General features: G+C 39.7%; 1 protein-coding gene across 1 annotated transcript in view; it reads left to right on the forward strand.

The window, feature by feature from the left end:
• The window catches only part of OPRM1 (opioid receptor mu 1), a 35,270-nt gene extending 25,126 nt beyond the window's left edge, over positions 1-10,144 (forward strand). Inside the window, exons 2-4 of the mRNA XM_090280701.1 lie at positions 5,959-6,311; positions 7,085-7,605; positions 10,100-10,144. Coding sequence (XP_090136827.1) covers positions 5,959-6,311; positions 7,085-7,605; positions 10,100-10,144 — 919 coding nt within the window. The remainder of the gene's footprint in view (positions 1-5,958; positions 6,312-7,084; positions 7,606-10,099) is intronic.
• The last annotated feature ends 10,668 nt before the right edge of the window (positions 10,145-20,812 follow it).

Below are 20,812 nucleotides of genomic sequence, written 5' to 3' on the forward strand. Positions count from 1 at the left end.
TCAGAAAGCCAACTGATCTATGGAAGGAGGTGCATCATCGTTTAATTTCCTGCAAGCCTCTAGTAAACAATAATTACTCTCCTCTCCGCAGGGTTCATGGTCTGAGTTGCTACTCTTTCCTTTTGCTCGTATAAACTCATTGTAAATTTGGTCATTGACCACATAAAACCACTTTGAAATAAATGTAAATGAAATGTTTTAGAACATTTTATAGCAAAGTGAGAAATCCCATTCCCTCCTTCACTAAGCTGGTGAAGAACACACCAGAGAATAATGGTTTCTTTCTTTGTTAATACCTAATAAGAGTACATCAATGATTTTGTTTTTAGGTTTTGTCGTTTTTGAGGTATCTCTCTCTCTCTCTCTCTCTCTCTCTCTCTCTCTCTCTCTCTCTCTCTCTCTTACACACACACACATGCACGCTTGCCTAGAATATGAAAATAGAATGGATACCAAAGGAGAAATTCAGGTAGGTACTCATATGATCACTTTTGTAATCTAAATCAAACCTGAAATGTAGGACAAGTGTCTTTATCTCATTGGATTTATCCAATTGAGCATGGGTTTTAAAAGATGATATTCCAGGGAATGACATTCCATTTTAAAAAATGTTAATTTATTTACATGAGTGTAAGTGGACTTGAAAATTGTGGCAGATACAAGAAAGGTATCTTGCCAAGCACAGCACTGATTGAATCCCTGCTGAATTACATAGTTTTCTTCTTCCCTGATATTAGCAAAAGGGAGAAAAAGAAGAAAAACTCCATTTGATAAAAACATTCAAGAGCAGAAAATCATCCCAAAAGGAGGTGAACGCCTTCTGTGCATTTCAATTGGCTCTGCTGTGAACTCCTAGAAAAGGTAGTCAAGCCATGTAAAGGGCTTGACTTGATACAAAACTGACAAACTGGATTCTAGAATATTACTTGAAGATTTTATTTATTTATTTTTAGAGAGAGAAGAAGGGAGGGAGACAGAGCGGGAGAAAAACATCAATGTGTGGTTGCCTCTCACACACCCCCAACCAGGGACCTGGCCAGCAACCTAGGCATGTGCTGTGCCCTGACTGGGAATCGAACTGGCAACCCTTTGGTTCATAGGCCAACACTCAGTCCGCTGAGCCACACCAGCCAGGGCTAGAATTTATTCTTCTTGTCAAGCTCTCTTGCTCAATTTTATTTCGAGACAGGGAGAGAGTCATTGCAATTCAATAATTAACTCAAAAATAAAATAACGAAATGTTTACAAACTCCATCGATATGCACAAGTGATATATATATATATATATATATATATATATATATATATATATATATATATTCAGTGTGTCTTCATTTAGCACAAGATGGTCAAAATCAATGATGTTCTTTTGTAAGCAGTAACTGTTGGAGAAATGGCGTGAAGGATCAAGGCCCCAAATGAGCCTGTAATACCACCTTTCCCAACTGACAGTCATCTTGAGGTAAATGAGTTAGACTCTCAATTACATATGAATGAAAAACAATAAACACACACTGGAGATTAAACAGAATTCATTGCACAATGAAATAAGTCCAAGGAAGACTGGGCATCAGGTATGGGTTTCTTTTTCTGTCAAATCTGTGATCCCCGAGTTGGATACATTTTCTTTCTTTTTTAAAAAAATTCAGCATCCCTTCCATGTGGTAGTTATAATTTCTATAGCTGTAAAGACATATAACATTCTTAGACACTCACCCCAGAGAAAGAAAACATGTGTCCATGCAAACACTTGTACATGAATGTTCATAAAAGCTAACTTATAAAATCTAAAAACAGGATCTAATTCAATTCTAACTAATAAATGAATGAATAAACAAGTTATGGCATGTTCTCACTCTGCAATCAGAAAATGAAATGTTAGAGAACTTCTAGTCAAGATGGTGATATAGCTACACATACTTTCCCTCCTTGTGCAACCGCAAAAAGAATTACAACTAAGTCTAAAAACAACACCCAGAACTGTCAGAAAATTGAGCTGTATAGAAGTCCAACAATGAAGGATTTAAAGAAGCCACATTTATCCATACAAGTGGGAGGGCTGGAAACATGGAGAACATGCAGCAAGGTGAGGAGAAGCAGTGGGGGGAGAGGTGGCAGCAGCAGCAGAATAGGCATGTGCAGTCCCACATTCACATGTGCTGGATAAAAATCAGGAGGGATACATAGGGAGCAAGAGATCCCAGCCCCAGACCAGACTGCACATCCTAGAGTTCCAGCACCAGGAAGATAAGTCCCCACAACTTCTAGCTGTAAAAATAAGTGGGGATTGGGGTGGAAGAGAAACTGCTGGATTTTCAGGAAACTCCACTTAAAGGGCCTGCCTGCATAGTCTTAAAACATATACAAACCCACCTACTCTGCAATTCAACACCAAGGCAACAGTTGGAAGTGTGCCAGTCACATAGAGAAAGCAGGTGAAGTAACTGGAAATGGGGCAAGTGCTGGGCTAACACCCAGAGGCCACGCAGCTGTACAGTCCTCTCTCCAAGCCTTCCTCCCACGCAGAGCCACAAAGCAGTGAAGAGGGTTATCCCACTCTGGCGATTACCTAAGGCTGTGCCCCACACAGTTTATAAATGTCTTTTATAGGGAGTCAAGGCATCTCTACCTAATACACGGAAACAAACACAGGGGGGCGGCCAAATTGAGGAGACTAAGAAATTTGGACCAAATGAATGAACAGAACAAAATGCCAGAAAAAGAACTAAATGAAATGGAGATAGTCAACCTAGCAGATGCAAAGTTCAAAACACTGGTGATCAGGATGCTCAAAGAACTCACTGAGTATGGCAACAACATAAAGGAAGAAATGAAGATTACACTAAGTGAAATAAAGAAAAATCTACAGGGAACCAACAATGAAGAGAAGGAGGCCAGGATTTAAATAAATGATTTGGAACATAAAGAAGAAATAAAAACTCAACCAGAACAGAATAAACAAGAATTCAGAAAAATTAGGATAGTATAATAAATTCTGGGACATCTCTAATCATGCCAACATCCAAATCTTAGGGGTGCCAGAAGAAGAAGAGGAAGAGCAAAAAGGAAAAAACTTATTTGGAAAAATAATGAAAGAAAAATTCCCTAATTTGGTGAATAAAATAGACATACAAGTCCAGGATGCACATAGACTCCCAAACAAGCTAGACCCAAAGAAGATCACACCAAGACACATCATAATTAAAATGCCAAAGTTTAAAGAAAAAAGAGAAAATCTTAAAAACAAGAGAAAAGCAGAGTTACCTACAAAGGAGTTCCCATAAGACTATCAGATGATTTCTCAAAAGATGCTTTTCAAGTAAGAAGGGACTGGCAAAAAGTATTCAAAGAGATGAAAAGCAAGGACCTACAACCTAGATTTCTCATCCAGCAAAGCTATCATTTAGAATGGAAGGGCAGATAAAGTGCTTCCCAGACAAGGTAAAGCTAAAGGAGTTCATCATCACCAAGCCATTATAATATGAAATGTTAAAGGGACTTATTTAAGAAAAAGAAGATCAAAATTATGACATTAGAAAGGCAACAAACTCACAACTATCAACAACTGAATCTAAAAACAATAACAAACTAAGCAAGCAACCAGAACAGGAACAGCATCATATGTATGGAGATCATTTGGAGGGTTATTAGCAGGAAGGGGGAAGGAGGAGAATGGGGGAAAAGGTACAAGGATTAAAAAGCATAATTGGTGGTACAAAATAAACAGGGGGGTGTTAAGAATAGTATAGAAATAGAGAAGACAAAGAACTTATATGCATGACCCATGGACATGAACTAAAGGTGAGGATCGCTGGAGGAAAGTGGGTACTGGGCAGAGGAGGGAGAAAGGGGGAAATTGGGACAACTGTAATAACATAATCAATAAAATATACTTAAAATAAAAAAGAATGAATTATTAATACATGCAACAATGTGGACGGATCTCAAAATTATTATGCTGAATTTAAAAAGTTAGACAAACCCCCCCCAAAACAAAGACGTACTCAATTATTCTGTTTACCTAAAATTCTAGAAAATGCAAACTAACCTATAGTGACAGAAAACAAATCAAAATCAGTGATTGCCTAGGGATCATTGGGGGTGGGTTTTAAGACAGGGGTGAGTAGAATGGAAAAATTAAAGAGCTATACAAGGAAACTTTTGAGGATAATCAATATGTTCATGATCTTGATCAAGAGATGGCTTTTCTTTTGTAAAAAGCAAGATAATAAATATTTTATGCATTGCAGGTCATATGGTCTTGGTGGCAACTACTCAACTCTGCCATTGCATCATTGAAACAGCTATAGATTGGAAGTAATTAAATGGTAGAGTGTATTCCAATAAATCTACTTACAAAAACAGGCAGCAACCCAACTGAGTCTGTAGACCATAGTTTGCCAATCCCTGATCTTGATTATGGTAATGGTTTCACAAATGTGTACATATGTCTAAACTTATCGAAATGTACCCTTTATACAATAATTAAAAATATTAAATAATAGAAACAAAACAACCAACCTTAGCTTCCCCATTATAGATGGGATAAAGTCTAGTCATCTTACCATGGCATACAAGTCCCTCCATGAACTGACCTCTATATTCCCCTTCTATCAGGTTCATTGTCACTCCTTAGTGGGGTTTCACCCTTTAACCATGCCAAACACACATCATGCCATTACAACTCTGTGTCTTTGTTTGGATTCTCTCTCTGCCTGGAATGACCTTCTCCTACCAACTATAAAGACAGACTTGTGTATCTACACTTCCAGGATGAATGCCTTCCTTCTTTCTTTATCTTAACCTATCTAGTCCCTTTGCCTTATTTCTATGCCTCCATAATAGTTTGTGTGTGTAAGTGTGTGTATGTGCATGTATATACACAAGATCTGTCCAAATCATATCCAGCCATGTAATATGAAAAATAGAAACATATATTGAAGAAGCTACAAGATATAAGAAACACTGTGCATAGGACAATGACGCCTTAGTCTCCTTCAGAGTAGGCACCTTGGGATCTCACACAGTTCTCCCAATTGCCATCAGCTGCTCTGTAATAGCTTCCTGAATCTCATCAATGGTCTAAAATTTCTTCCCTTTCAAAGGTGATTTTAGTTTTGGGAAAAGCCAGAAGTCACAGGGTGCCAAATCTGGGCTGTAGAGGGGCTGGGTCACATGGGTGCTTTGATGTTTCGCCAAAAGCTCTGCATGAGACATGATGCATGAGTGGGCATGTTGTCGTGATGAAGCTGCCAATCACCAGTTGCCCACAGCTGCAACCTTCTGAGTCATCCAAATAGTTTCTGTAGAAGAATATTCAAGCTGAATGCAAAATTTGATGCAGATTCATTGCTCTACTCGCTCAGTCATTTTGAATGTGAGGCCACACAGCACACATGCTCACTCAACAGTGTCTACCACCCCCACTGACTAGTACAGTGAAGTCATCATTGTTCACACATACACATACCAGCCCACTCTCCTTGGCTGCCAGGTTACATTGATGTCACACAAAATGCTCTCATTATATTAACAATGCCTGGACTTTTTCCAGATATACTCATCACTCTTTCACAGTTACATTGCTCCACAATTTCAAATATATATATTACATACATATGAATTTTTATGTATTTATAATCAAAATGAACTATTATTCAGTGTCTGGATACTTGACTGAGAACTTCCTGTGGCTGGCACATTATCAATAAATCAGTATGGCACCTGTTATTATACCCATCTTACAAGTAAAAATACTGATAGGTAGAGAAGTTATATATGTAGCCTGCAGACACATAGCTACGAATAGCCAATTTAGTATTAGAAGAGTTCTTCCGTGATGAATTTCAAATACTTTCCACTAGTCCTTGCATTTTTTTTAAAATTATTGGAAGCTTATCTGTATTTCACATTGCTGTCTTTTTCTGACTTGGCCTCTGTTCTTCCTTTATTTCCCAGATACACCAAAATGAAGACGGCCACCAATATCTACATCTTTAACCTTGCTCTGGCAGATGCATTGGCAACCAGTACCCTGCCATTCCAGAGTGTCAATTACCTCATGGGAACATGGCCATTCGGAACCGTCCTCTGCAAAATAGTGATCTCCATAGATTACTATAACATGTTCACCAGCATATTCACCCTCTGTACCATGAGCGTTGACCGCTACATCGCAGTCTGCCATCCTGTCAAGGCTCTGGATTTCCGTACTCCTCGCAATGCCAAAATCATCAATGTCTGCAACTGGATCCTCTCTTCAGCCATCGGTCTGCCTGTAATGTTCATGGCAACAACAAAATACAGGCATGGTGAGAAATGTTGCAGGCCTGAGGGATGGAAAATGTACAGATCAATATGTTGGTGAAGTCATAAACCACATAGAATTCATAGAGTGGACCAATGTCTTAGTCAAATTGTAATTTTAATGATTGTTTTTCTAGAAAAGTGCCTTTGAATACTTTTAAATTGAAATTGTCCTTTTAATTTTAAGCCCACTAAACATTTCAAAGAGAATATTATCTACTGGTTCCTAATTTCTCTGCACTTTGTCAAAATGATGAGAAAACAAAAATACAGCTCTTCCAAGAGTAATTAGAGCTCAAATCCAAAAGCATTAAGTGGAGGCTTTTTTATAATTTCAAGTGGTTGCCTACACAGCAAATTTATCTTTCTAAACCTCATATCAGAATGATAAATCACCCATCAAAAAGTAGAATGAAAATATCCATCAGCTGCTAAGTCCTATAGACTTTAGATAGTGATTATGTTTTTTATATCAACATAGAGGATCTAGCTCATGAAGAGAGGTCCATAATTATTGACTGAATGAAAGTTTAATATGATCAAAGTGAAGAGCAGAATGAGATATTTAGAAAAAAAATAAAATAACTATTTCTGAAAATCACCAAAGAGCTGAGTCTCTCCCAAGTTTCTTTAAATATTTTCATCCTGGTTTGTGTTCGAATAGCCTTAAGTTAGCTTAAGTAAAGGCTATAAATTAGTAAGCAACATGCCAATGTTAATACCTAATGACATAATTAAATGTTGCTGCTAATTCTTCCTTATAATTATTTTCACCTAGGTTCCATAGATTGCACACTAACATTCTCTCACCCAACCTGGTACTGGGAAAACCTGCTGAAAATCTGTGTTTTCATCTTTGCCTTCATCATGCCTGTCCTCATCATCACGGTGTGCTATGGACTGATGATATTACGCCTCAAGAGTGTCCGTATGCTCTCTGGCTCCAAAGAAAAGGACAGGAATCTTCGAAGAATCACCAGGATGGTGCTGGTGGTTGTGGCTGTGTTCATCGTCTGCTGGACTCCCATTCACATTTACGTCATCATTAAAGCCTTGATAACGATCCCAGAAACTACTTTTCAGACGGTTTCCTGGCACTTCTGCATTGCTCTAGGTTACACAAACAGCTGCCTGAATCCAGTCCTTTATGCATTTCTGGATGAAAACTTCAAACGATGCTTCAGAGAGTTCTGTATCCCAACTTCCTCCACCATTGAGCAGCAAAACTCTACTCGAATTCGTCAGAACACGAGAGACCATCCCTCCACAGCCAATACAGTGGATAGGACAAATCATCAGGTATGTAGCTTCTAGAACTGAGTGTACCTACTGGGGATAGTATGAAGTTACAGAGTTTTGTATCAATCCAAGATTTTAATCCATCAGAAAGAAACCGGGAAGTAGGGGATATAGGTTCAGCATGAGACCCTGAGGGAGAAGGGGAACAAATTTTGACCATTTTGCTGGGGAGGCACTTCATTTATAAATTGAGCTCTATATATTTGTATGTAGTCATTTAGATGTAGAGATATGCCAGCTAGGAATCTGTTAAGCCTCTAAAAATTATTACGATAACAGCCTTTTCTTCTTTGCGAAATTAATGATTTGTAGCATATTTTGGAAGTGATCCTGACCTAGAATTCTTCTCATGTCCCCCCTCAATGTTATATATTTTATGCATATCGCTCTAATATATTTGTCACTTCTCAAAAACCAGTCCTGCTCTGATTCTGTGATTAGAGAGAAACAGTCAGCACTTTGCTGACCGTGGTGCCAGGTACAAGCTGTTCCCAGGAAATCGATGTTACAGCAAAAGAGAAAAGAAAAAAAATGAGGCATGATGATTTGTTGGAAGATATATTTCTATGTGCAGAAGAGTGTCGAGTATGGCCTGCATGAAGAACTCAAGATTTATATACAATATTATAACCAAATGAGAAATCAAAAAGGAGGAAAAAGAAAAATGTGTCTCTAAGTTAATAGTGGCTTATTAAGCCACTCGTTTGCAAAATTTGGAGTCTGACCTTTAAAGTAAGTCAAATATATCACTTAAATATTGATAATAATTTAAGTAAGTAAGTTTTCAGGGAATGGTGCCAGCATCCAAAAATCACAGCTTATGTAATCTTATAACCCGTAACTCAAATTTAAACATCTCGTACAGTAAATTCTTGAGTCAGAGGCTTAGATGAAGTTCCAAGGTCAAGGGTAGGTCTGTGGGGACAATGGTTCCATAAAAAGCACTAGAAAGAGAAATCTAGGATACAAAGGGGGTTAACTGCTTCCTCTCTGCTGTCTCTCCACCACGCCCCACTTTGCTGTCCCCCCATTAGCCCCACTGCAGCCACCTAGTGGAGCCCAGAGTCACCCTTTCTAATTGACCACAGAACTAATGCAATGCAGTCCACAGGATCATTAATCCTCATACCCCTGGTATTAAATAATGCTGCAATGAACACAGGAACTGGGCGTTTTTAAAAAGTATGAGGTCATGATGACAGACCCACTTCCAACCAAAGGGAAATTAACTTATTATCTCTCACTTCTAAATCCATCTCAGAAACAAAAGCCAGAAAGACATGCTTTCTACCCGGCTGCTTTTCTCTATTTTTTTTTTTTCCACATCAAGACTATAAAACCTTCTCCTATTCCTAAGCAGCTGTCCTTCCCGGCAGCTATCAAAAGCCTGTGAGAAACCTAAAGAGGGCAGGGATTTAAATTGATTTTCTTCAACCTGAGGATAATATCTTAAAGAAAGCAATTTAAAAGGCTCACTTCTAAACTAAAGTTAAAATTCGTTGCATTGCAGCAAAATACTTCCATCGGCGTGCAAGATGGCCGTTACTGGTTCTTTCTCCTTCGGTCCTTCCCACACCTTCCCTCCGCTTTGTGGCACGGCAGGGGGCGGCTGTCAGTAGTGTGCCCTGGACCACAACCTTTGCCACATCTTCTCCTCCTCCCGTCATCCTTCGCTTGCCTTGCTCCCCTGGCAATTCAGCCCCGGGACTAGCTGCTAGCGTTTCTCCTGACTTCAGCATGACTTCCGTTCAGTTGCCCCCGACCGTGCCCTTGACTCCTTTCCAAATACAGCATTTTCACATCGGTGTGCTTTCTGCATAGCCAAAGAGAGGAGAAGAGAAGCTAACCGGGGGAGCTCTGTTCGAAGTAACTAAAAGGTTTGCTTTAAAAATACATCCAATTAGCGCTTATCTTCACCGCTGCCTCCATGAAGCAGCATCAGTGTCAGATCACAGCAGAGACACATTAGCTCCGGAACTGGCCGCTTTCCCAAAAGGCCCAGCTGGGAGGCTGGACAAAGGGGAGCAGCTGCCAGGAAAAGAGGAAAAGACACTGACATATTTGAAAATTAAGATAAATCAAAGATCCTTTCGCTAAGCTACACTAATGTGATCATTAGAATCAAGCCAGTTACACTGACATCGGGGACAATACATCAGCCTTTGGTGATAGTTTCACTAATACATCAAAATAATAAAATTATTTGAAGGAAAAATCAGAGACTTTATGTCTGTGTCTGTAGGACATATTTGATTCATTGTATGGATTCAAAATCGGACAAACATGTTGTTTTTGTTTTGTTTTTTTAATTTTATGAGCCATCATGCTAGGAAAACAAAGCTAATTGGATTTGCATTGACTTTTTAAATGCTTGTCTGAATTTCGTATTTTTGTAGATGTTTATGTCTGCCTGTGTACTGGTGTTTTCCCCAAGAAATATATTATCCTATATATGTCACATCTCAAGCACATTAGTCCACTTCGTATTCTGCAGATCAGAGGTCCAATATCAAACCTTCCCAGGGTGTCTGTATTCTGACAGCTGTGCACTGAGACCTTGTTCATTCAGCGCAAAGTGAAGTGGAGAGTTGGCTCCTCCCAAGGTAATTTGATAAACCCTATGAGAAAATTCTGGGCCCGAAATAAACCTCGAATTCATACTCACCTAGTGAAGAGCTACTCGGTTACCTTTTGTTACATAACAACTCATTCCAAAATGTAGTAGCTTAAAGGAACCATGGTTTTAGTTTGAGATTCTAGATCAGTCATTTGGACTGGAGCGGGCTGGACAGTTCTTCCCGTCGTAGCAGGACTCACTCTGTGCTCAGCAGCAGTGGCCGGATCGAGGATGGCCACCGCAAGAATGGCTGTTTCTAGTATGTTTGCATGGTGGTCCCAGGTTCAAGATTGAAGGGGTGGGAAACAGACTCTGCTTCTTGATGGTAGGAGCTGCTGTCCCGTTGCCAAGGGGTGTAGATATAGGGAAAGAAATAACTGTGTCCACTTTTCGTCCCACAGACTGCACGGGACAGGCAAGCCATAGATGGCTTCCTGAGGGCATGAACCACATCTGCCTTCTTATGCCTCCAGTACCTACCAAGCACAGTGCCTGGCACATTACAGAGCAGCCCAGAAGGCTCTGTTGACCAAATGAATAATCGGAGGGCTCATGATGTTTCAGGAGATATGAAGGGTTTGGGCCGTGTCAGGCTCACCCTTCAGAAGGGCCCAGAAAATGCTCACAGGAGGGGGTCTTCTTTTCCTATTGGCTGGTCCTCTGATCAGAAGTTATACTATTCAGACACTTGTTTATTTACCCTTGTGCTGCCTCAATTTTATTTTTAACAAGTGCTATAGATGAGGAGGGCAGCAACCGGATCCAGTGCCTAAGGAGAGATCTTGCTTGGGCTAAGTATAAAAAACACGACCCCATGTTCTTTTGAGTATTTCAGGGCTCAGCCACTGCTCCGGCAGTAGTACTCCATGCCTGGTTCATGGTCAGCTCATCATCTTTATAGCTACTAGCTTTCTGTTAAATAGACTCACGCATAGGCGTTCATTGTTCGTGTGTGCTCAATGCGATTTGAGTTCTCTGTGCATGTGCCACCCCACTGTTGTCATTATTGGACACCACATTGCTTGAGAACACTCATATCTGAGATGCTGGCCACCCTAACCTGTCTTCTCTGCTCGTTTTCCACCCGTAACACGTTTCACGCTGCATTTTCTGTATTTAAAGTGTTTAATATTACATGAGAAAACAAACAACTTTATTAGATTAGTTGGGTTATTAGTTGGAGTTTGTGTTTCCTATAATCACAACAATGAAGCTACCTTACATTTGTATCACAGGACGCAAAATAAAAAGTCTTTTCATGTGCACCACCACCTCGGCTTCTTATAAAAGCCCTGATCAGTAAACAGGGAAAAATAAATGCTCAGAGAGGTTAAATGATTAACAAGGTCATACCACCAGTAAGAGGGAGAACCCAGATGAACATCCAAGCTTCCAATATCAATCCAAAGCTTTCCTCTGCATCCCACACAGTACCATTGTGCACTCAAGTACAATTGTGTAGTCTCACCCAGAGGTGCTCAAACTTTATCATGAGCTCCAGAAAATGGAAGTTCTGAACAACTTTCCGGAGAAATTCTGGTTCACTTGATGGAAGTAAGGCCCAAGAATCTGTATTTTGAATAAAACATTAAACTGAAAACTCTGATTTAAACTATAACTCTATCCAAAGACTACTAAAATCACTTCCTTTTCTGGCTAATCTGAATAATCATTTGTGTCAAGCTTATTGACATAAAATGTTTCACCAAATAAACCTTATGTTTAGCAAAATGATGTAGTTACTTTTGGAGAAAGCCTTGACTTTCTACTATATGTAGCAGTAAGTCTCCTGGGAGCGAGTAATATAACAGTGGGAAAGCTAATATCATGGTACCTCCTGTTCACTCCTTCTCATTAACATGGCAAGTCCATCCCTAGACCTTCCGGTGACCAGCTAAACTAAAAGCAGAAGCCTTATCTTTAAAGTCAACCACATGGCTCTCAAGAACTAGGTCTTGGTTGTTGTTTTATTTAATAAAACACCTGTGGAGAGCTAGTTTGAGGAGGAAAGCATTTCAATTTCATGACGAAAGCTCTGAATGAGAATAGCTTACAAAATTACAGAGCTTGACCACATTAATATGTGTTTTGTAAATAAAATCAAAGTGACTACTCTTTAGTTCTATGGTTTAAAAAGGAAAAGGTTCCAGCTATGAGTACACGTGTGTGTCTGTGCACATGTGTAGTATGGGTACACTTCTGTTCATGTCTGATTCTAGAGTATATCTAGGTTTAAAATGAAAAATACCTTTCACAAATGGCAGAATTTGGTATGTTTTGATAAATTGGCTGGGAGGAAAAGATATTGCTTAATTGGAAATGTTTATTTCCAGAAAAACATTTGACCTTAAAACTACCAGTAAAGACATTTATTGACCAGTTTGTACCCAGTATATCTTGCCTAATCATAGTAAGTATGAATTATTATTTCTACAATTGAGAAAATCAATGTTTAAGGAATTAACTTGCCCAAGGTCATAATAAAAAAGTAGTGGCCAAAGAATGAATTTATTTAATTTGTCTTATGACTCAGTCTCTCAATCAATATACCTTACTTTCTACTGTTCAGTCTTCTCAGTGACGGCTCTTAGAACTAAGTGTTAGCCTTTATCTATCGACAGTTTGAATGCCGTAAGACCTTTACTTATGTTTTTTAGATGTATTCACAGAGTATTTGTGTGCATGGATGTAAAAATAAGCGCTCAAGTAGGTTCACCCATAGCAGGGGGAATTAGAAATTTAATAGAGAGCTCCAGATTCTACCACTGACCAGCTGAATGTCCTGAGCAGGTTTCGGAAACTGTGTTTCAGTTTTCTCACCTGTAAGAATGGTGATACTTGTTGCAGCTAACACTTAGTTTTGACATGCATATGGTGTATGTGTCCATGCTAAGTACATAGCACAGCACCAGGCAACAATCCAATATTACTAAAGCGCTTAATGTGAGTTTGCTTTTTCCATTTCCTCCCCCCCCTCCAAGAAACTGAATTACAGCTCTTGGAAAGAACAGGGTTCAAAAAGTGGAATAACGGTGCCAAACGAGTTATAAGGTTGGTCTAACTCAAAGCTTCTGAGCCTTGGCACTAGTGACATTTTGGGACAGATAAATTTTGCTGTGGGGAGATGTTTAGCAGATCCCTGGTTTCTACCTGCTAGATTCCAGTAGCATCCACCCGCCCCTAGTTGCCACAGCCAAAAATGTCTCCAGATGTTGGGGGGGAAAAAAAGTTGAAAACCATTCATATCACTCAACCAATCATGTTTAACAGATGAAGAACATTAATGTCCAATTAGCTATAAAGTCCTTAAAGTCATACCTGAGAGTTGAACCTAGACCCCAGCCACCCTGAGTTTAGTCTAACTCTCCTCTGAAACATCACATTGATTTCTCAAAGGAAATTTTTTTTTCTGTACTGCTAGTCAGTTGCAAAGAATATGACAATATTAATGGAAGACAAAAGGAGGGCAAATTTCTTCAGAAGTCATTTTATTTCAAGTTTTTCTTTCAGAGCAAGTGATCTCTCCTGAACCATTATTAACAAAAAATTAAGGCCAATAAAGGTGAAGATAATTGTTTGAAAATACTGGGAGGCTCTGAATGAGGTCATATTTCCTGGTAATCTTAAAACATTGAGAACTTTTAAATGAAACACAAATCATAACTTCTAAAGCAAAAAAAAAAAAAAAAGAATGGGATAATTCTTAAAAACCTAGGGGAAAAGGAATCCTCATTTTAATGGGGACTTTGTGCCAACTAAAAAGCATACAGTATTTAGTTTTGAACTGACTATTTTTAGAACCTAGATCATAATATTAAATTTTATTTTGAGAGAACTTAGGAAGCATGTAGTGATCTCTAGGAGGCAACTAACTCTTCTAAGAATTAGTTATGGCAAAACAAATCTTATTTTCTCAGAGGATTGCGGGACAGGAAAATCGAGAAAGCCCAGTATCAATACTGTTTTTAACAAGAGACAAACTCTTGTTAATTTCTATAATGTTTTGCTATGTTGAATTATGATCTGGATATAATGGTACAATTGAAGTAGATTCAAAAAATTTGATTGCTATCTTAAACACCCAAAGGAGGAATGCTGAATAATCTAGATAATAGGATAATGAACCAAACTTAAGCTGTAGTAATTACTAGAGAAAAACTTTAGTCCAAAAATCCAACTATAGAAGCATAAACTATGAATGATAACAGGAATAAAAAAGTCCTAGAGATTTTAGTTCATGGATCAGCAATATGATCAAAGTCCATCTCAACTGTTGCAATTATAGCTCAATTGTATCAACAAAATTTGTGTCTAGAGCCAAAGAAAAGAGGGCTTTACTCTCTTAGACAACACACTTCAAGAATGAAATGAACAAATTAGATTGTATACAGAGACGAGCAACTAAGAAGACGAAGAGAGTTAAAATTCTTCAACATGACAAACGGTTGCATTAAGTGCACATGTTTATCCTAGGAAATAGAAAACTCTGGACAAAATAATCTTCATATACTTAAAGGGATACAAATAGGATTTATCCAACACAACTCTAATAGTGAAAGCCAAAGGGTGGGTGGAAGCTACAGGCAAAAGGACTTCCGTACAATGAAAGAAAGAATTTTCTAAGCTTTGGCAGGCAAGAATTTCCTTGTCACTAGAGGCCTCAACTGTGCAGGCATCAGGATTTCGCATGCGTGACAGGGATGTTACAGGAACTCGAGTGTTAATGTTTGATATTTAGGGAATCCTAAGGGATAACTCTCTAAATAACATTTTAGTTTTTCACAAGTTCTACCGGGTTCCTATAGAACATCACTGCAGTGACATGTTCATATGTGATCTATGAAAAAAAAAAAAAAAAAGAGCTCTTTAGACAAATGTTAGGAAATGTTGCCTATCTTATTTTGGGTCATGAGAACTTATATTCTATATTACTATTCTAAGGTTTTGAAAGACCCTGTTGCGAGTGTGTGTGTGTACACTGCATATATCTATATATTTGCATTTTGTTTAAGCTGAACTTCTCAAACTTATCTGAGCACAGGCCAAGTTTTTCAAGGGACACCTTGTAACGTCTTCTGGAAGGAAGGTTTCACTAAGCAGGTTTCCAAAAGTCCACTGGAGACTATCAGTCGCTGTTAGGCACAAATCTGTTCAAAAGTCAATGTTTTACTAGAGTAAATGGCAACATCCCATAATTCCAGACATTCACCAGTGTTCTAAAATTGTTGATCTTTTATTCTCACTCATTTGAAAATATATGCTCTAAATACAAACAAGACACTGAAGCTGTGTATAGGACAGGCTATCTTTTGTCTGAGTTTTCACTTTTGTTTCGATTCTTGCCACTTCTGGTTACAGCCCTAAAGGGAGGAAAGTCTATGTAGCTTTCAGATATGTGTTCACTGACTTCAACTATACATTGCTAAGAATAAGCCTTATAATTGACACGTTCCTTTGTTTTGAACGAAACTTCCTTGAGAAAAGTAGCCTTCTTTTTGAAAGCTCTGAGTATGCAACTATGAGAAGCGTACCAAATGTTGAATAATTAGTTACAAGCTTTCTGGTGAAAGAGCGCAGACTGGAAGCCAGGGGACACAGGTTCTGCCACCGGCTGACCACCAGCTGGGTGAGCTTGGCATCCCACGCCACTGGCAGCTCAGGGATCTCTTGACAAGCAGGGCTTATCTGGGCCTCTACTCAGATAAGTTTGAGAACATCAGCTTAAAAAGCAAAATGCAAAAATATACATATAGATATGTGCAGTACACACACACACACACACACACACACGTTAGGACTCATTTCTGGGTTTGACTGATTTCCCCATGTAGACTCTGGGGATTAACAACTTCCAGAGAACATCAAAAGTAACCGCCAAAACTCCCTTTTAATGAGAGAAAAAGATGTGTTGAAAAATAAATTCCGATTTAAAGCAGAAGGAAGCATATAGTATACAGAGCCTGGATCCTTTGACCTACTACATTATTCTACCTCTCCTTGAATTTTTCTTTACTGAAGTCTGACCCCTTGTAACACCTGCAGCCCAAGATGTCTGATTCCAGCAATGGAGCTTGGAAGAAGGCTGAGCTCTCTACTATTTAGATAAATGGGGGACTTCACCTCTGAGTCATCAACTGCAAAAGTATTTTGTGTGACTTTGCTTTTATGGTTCTGTAATGAATGAGATTTTGAAGCCTGTTACTGACTGAAAGCTTGATCAGCTTCGAAAGTACTCAAGACTGTTATTGGCTTCAATTGAAATGTTGGATGGCATCACAAATAGGAAAGAGAAAAACTGAAGTGGAAGGGAGTAGCTGCAAAAAAGCAAAAATAAAAATATTAAGCCATCTTTCCTCTACCAACATACTTGGGCATGTCACTTAACCTCTGAAAACCTCTGCTTCCTTCCCTAGATTGATGAAGTTAGAAAAGACGGTCTCTTAAATTCCCTCCAGGGGTATAAAACACACTCTAATCATTGTGGTTAGAAATAAAAAGTACTTTAAATAAGCTTCAGTTTGAACTGAAAAGCCTCTCAAAACTATTTTTCAAAATGGGCTAACAGATAGCCCAAAGAGATTTGTTTGTTGACTTCCTGGAAAAGTATAAGCTTAAAAAACTGTTGACAAAACTGGAAAACTGATGGTAGATTAAAATATTGTATCTGTGTTCAATGTCAAGTCTCCTGAAATTCATAACAGTACTGTAGTTGTTATCAGGAAAGAGCCCAGCCTTAGAAAATGGTAGGGAATTACAAGCTCCCAAAGAGATCTCAGCAAGCAAGCAAGTCAGCTGGCTACAAGTCTACGAATGACAAAATAAACAAGGTGATTCAATGGACCAGAGAAAACTTGACTATCAACAGCACAGCAAACAGCAGAAACATCCGCACAGGGGCACTGGCTCCCTTGCCTGCATGTCCCATGATGTGACGCAAGGGGCCCAGATAGCTGCTGGGAACACAATGGGTTGCATTGCTACCACAGAACCCAGAGCTCAGGGTTCAGTACCTTTGTGGTAAGCAGTAACCAAACCTATCCTTCTCCCTCGGGAAGCAGGAGCAGGCAGTCACAAAGTGATCATTTGTGGCCCTCATGTGGTCTGGCAGCAAAGGTTCTTAATTGACTATATGATTATAAAAACAACTCAGAGTCAAAAGATAGTTAGGCTTTGCATTTCAGCACCGTAGGCAGCAATGTTCAGGGACACATGGCAGGCCACCTCTCCCAATAATTCACCTGTCAGCTGGACATATTCATGGCTGAATTCAACTTGCATATATTTATGTCACCCCATTAGCAATTCGGATTAGACATACTGACAAGGGCTAGGAACAAATCTGTTCCATTTATTTCAATCAATACTTGATTAGAGTTTTTATTCACAGAATTTCCATCCACAAGATCAGATCAATCAGTAGTATTGACCTCAGCCGCACATTTCAGGATCCTAGATTCAAATGAATTAGTCCCAGAGAGTACTGATAGGTCTGATTTCAGATAGCTACTTAACTTCCCTTTTCATGGTATGCATGGGCTGTGCCGCCATACTGTTGGTATTAATTAGAACACAACGGAGTGGCTGGCAACCATACCAACCAGAATATACTCTAAGGCCAATCGATGATTCCTTTAGGATCAGAGAGTTTATCCTGACAGATTGAGCTTTTATGGCTTGTTCTGTCTTTTTGGCTATGGTAGCTAAAGGCAAGGACAGGTTTCTGATCTGTCACTCGAATGTGGACTCTGATGCCAGGGAACAAGGCTCACACTGCTGTATAGAAACAGGAATCCATGTATCCCTTAGGGAGGACAGCTGTCTTTTACCTGGAAGCCTAACGAAGGGAGTATGCTCCAAGGAGTGGTGTTACCACCAATACTTGCAGGGGGCCAAAGATGAGTCAAACTGCAGCCCCTGTGCCAGAGATATCCTGTGGCCCACTCTTTCCCATATGAAAACGTATAATTGAAGGGAACAGGTTCAGTTTGGGATTTGGTGGTAAACTTAATTTGGATCACTAATACATTATTTTGGATATTCCACATGGGCATGGTCATCAAGTAGTTGTAGCCTTGAAGGCCACCATGGTATAACTCTAGGGTACTTGAATGTGTCAGAATAAAACATATGAACTGGTATGAGCCTAACTGAAATGAGATTGCATCTGCATGTTAATACTGGTACAAGGGACTTCCCATTTAGTAGCTGCCTTTGATGATATCAGGCACATAGAGTCTCTCGAGCTGGCCAAGCTCACATGAGCTTTTCTGACCCTACAGCCTATAGATTGAAGTGATAAGCCCTGAAGTAGGTCAGGGTGGCAGATTTCAAATTTGGCAGATTTTCTGATTAACTTGTAACCTCAATAAAAATGCATACATAGATGAGGCACATACTGTCACCAATACCTGAGTAGTACCATGAAGTGCCAAGCTTCCTTCCTGGTAGTGGGGGCCCATAGTACAAAGAACATTTTCTTTACTATTGACAGGATCCACTTTTGAGTAGTAACTCGCATTGCTCCCAAAATGTTGATCTGTCTTTGGTGATTGGTCCCTGAGTATTATCAGAATTAATGAGCACTCCTGGGCTTTCATGTCAGCTAGCATCTGCCAACTTTACTGGGGCTCATTAACATAAAAATCATCAAAGTAGTAGGACCAAGTCACTTGTAAGAAGAGAGCCTTGTTCTGTGTCCTGACTCTCCCATTAGTGGCAAATAGCTGGATAACCAGCTGTTTGTGGCTTCACAGTGATTATGTTTTGGAAGCTGAGTCAGGAGAAGGATATTGATCTTTGGAAGCCAAAGAGATCAAGGAAAAGGCATGACCAAATCCAAGATGGCATGCTGGGTGCCATCATGGGGAATTGATTGCATTATGGTCACAATGTCTGGTATAGCCAGAACTGCAGAGGCTAAAGCTGAATGTAGTTGGCGATGATCTTCCATGAGCTTCCAGGCCCCATCAGCTTTTTTCACTGGCCACACAGAGCTATTATATTGGAAGGGAACCTGAAGCCAAATTGTCACTGGCTGTGTCCCACCCTCACCTCTCTACAAGCAGCCCTTACAGATTGGGGACAGCTCCCTTCGACATTATGGCATTCACAGAACAAGCCTTGACAGCAGTAGAAGTGGTGTGTAAGAGGGGTCCAAGCAGCCTCACTCAAAGGTCAAAATCACTTCTCCTATTTGACTTTGTTTCAAATCTGGCTAATTGAATGAGTGGTCCTTGCCCTTCATGAGAACCTGGTATATTAGTCACTTGAGCACAAATATCAAAAAGAGACATAAAAGTTCATGATTGCCCATGCGTATCTTCCTCCCCGACCCCATTTGCCCTCCTTAAAGTTTAAGACCTCTGAGGTCTCTTGGTAATGAAAAGGCCTCACACAGTGTCCCTCATCCTTAAAGGCTTTCAAGTTCAAGGTTAGGCAGGAAAGGTCTGAAGGAGCCATTTGTTCTGAAGCAGCCACCTGACTTTCTAGTTCCTGCATTAGAAGAGATTGATCTTCACGAAGGAATCAGTGCTTGATCTGTCCGAACAGCTAACTGCCTCCTTGGGGCCCAAAAGTCTCATATCTAGGCTGCAAGTCTTTCGTGATCATCATCTCAGCCTCTACTTTGGGAAACTATTTTAATAGGCATTTCCACATAGCCTCATGATCTTCTGTCCTGGGCTTTGTCTTGGATTTCAGAAGCTTTGTCTGGTTTAGGGAGTGCTATCCTGGACATCTAATGGCCCCAAATCAGCACAGCTTCCAGCACAGGGCTTTCTGGCCAGAAAGATAGTGAAGTAAACACCTCAGTGGGAAGGGGTAATCTTAAAATCTCATCAGTCATTTTCTAGATAAGAATTACAATCAGGCTATCATGCCATTCAAGATAGATACAATCTAGACCAACTTCAGCCCTCAGACTTTGAACAGCTTCTTCCATGGAATTTATGAGATTTTATTGCCCTCAAGAAACCCTCTTTAGGTTAGCCATAATGTAGTCATTAAAACAAAAATCCACAGTAGCAAACCTCATTGTGAGAAATGATTCTGTCCCAGTTAGATTATATGCACAGTGGCTTCAATCATGGGATCTAATATTAAAAACCGAGGTGCTTCCTTCACCCTCTAAGAGCATAAACTTCCTCATTTCTTTACCAGCTATGTGATTAACAGTTTCCTCAATCTGTTGATCAAAACACCTCTGGGCTTTCTTCCTTCCCCTCTCACTGTGGGTCTGCATCTTTCTACTCACCAGAGAGGTATATTGACCTCCAGACATTTCCAGTTTTGACTTAACACTGGATACAGTTGTACTTTCCTACCTGGTGAGTCCCAGAGTGCTTTCTTAGTCCCCTAGTCCATAGGAGAGCAAGCAGCAACCATGGCACCATTTAGGCGGCCAGTTAGTTTATCCCTCTGCCTCCATCTATCAACTTAACTCATGTTTATCAAAAATTAGGACAGAGGTGGACCATTCCCTCCCTCTGTCTGTACCACTTGGGCCGGAGCATCTGCCACCCGCTCGCAAGGAATCTCTCTATATCCTCAAACTTCAGCCACAAGCCCACGCCTTTCTTCTTCCAAAAGTCA

This window comes from Furipterus horrens, unplaced genomic scaffold, assembly GCF_987537825.1.
Source record: "Furipterus horrens unplaced genomic scaffold, mFurHor1.1.pri manual_scaffold_6, whole genome shotgun sequence".
Lineage (NCBI taxonomy): Eukaryota > Metazoa > Chordata > Mammalia > Chiroptera > Furipteridae > Furipterus > Furipterus horrens.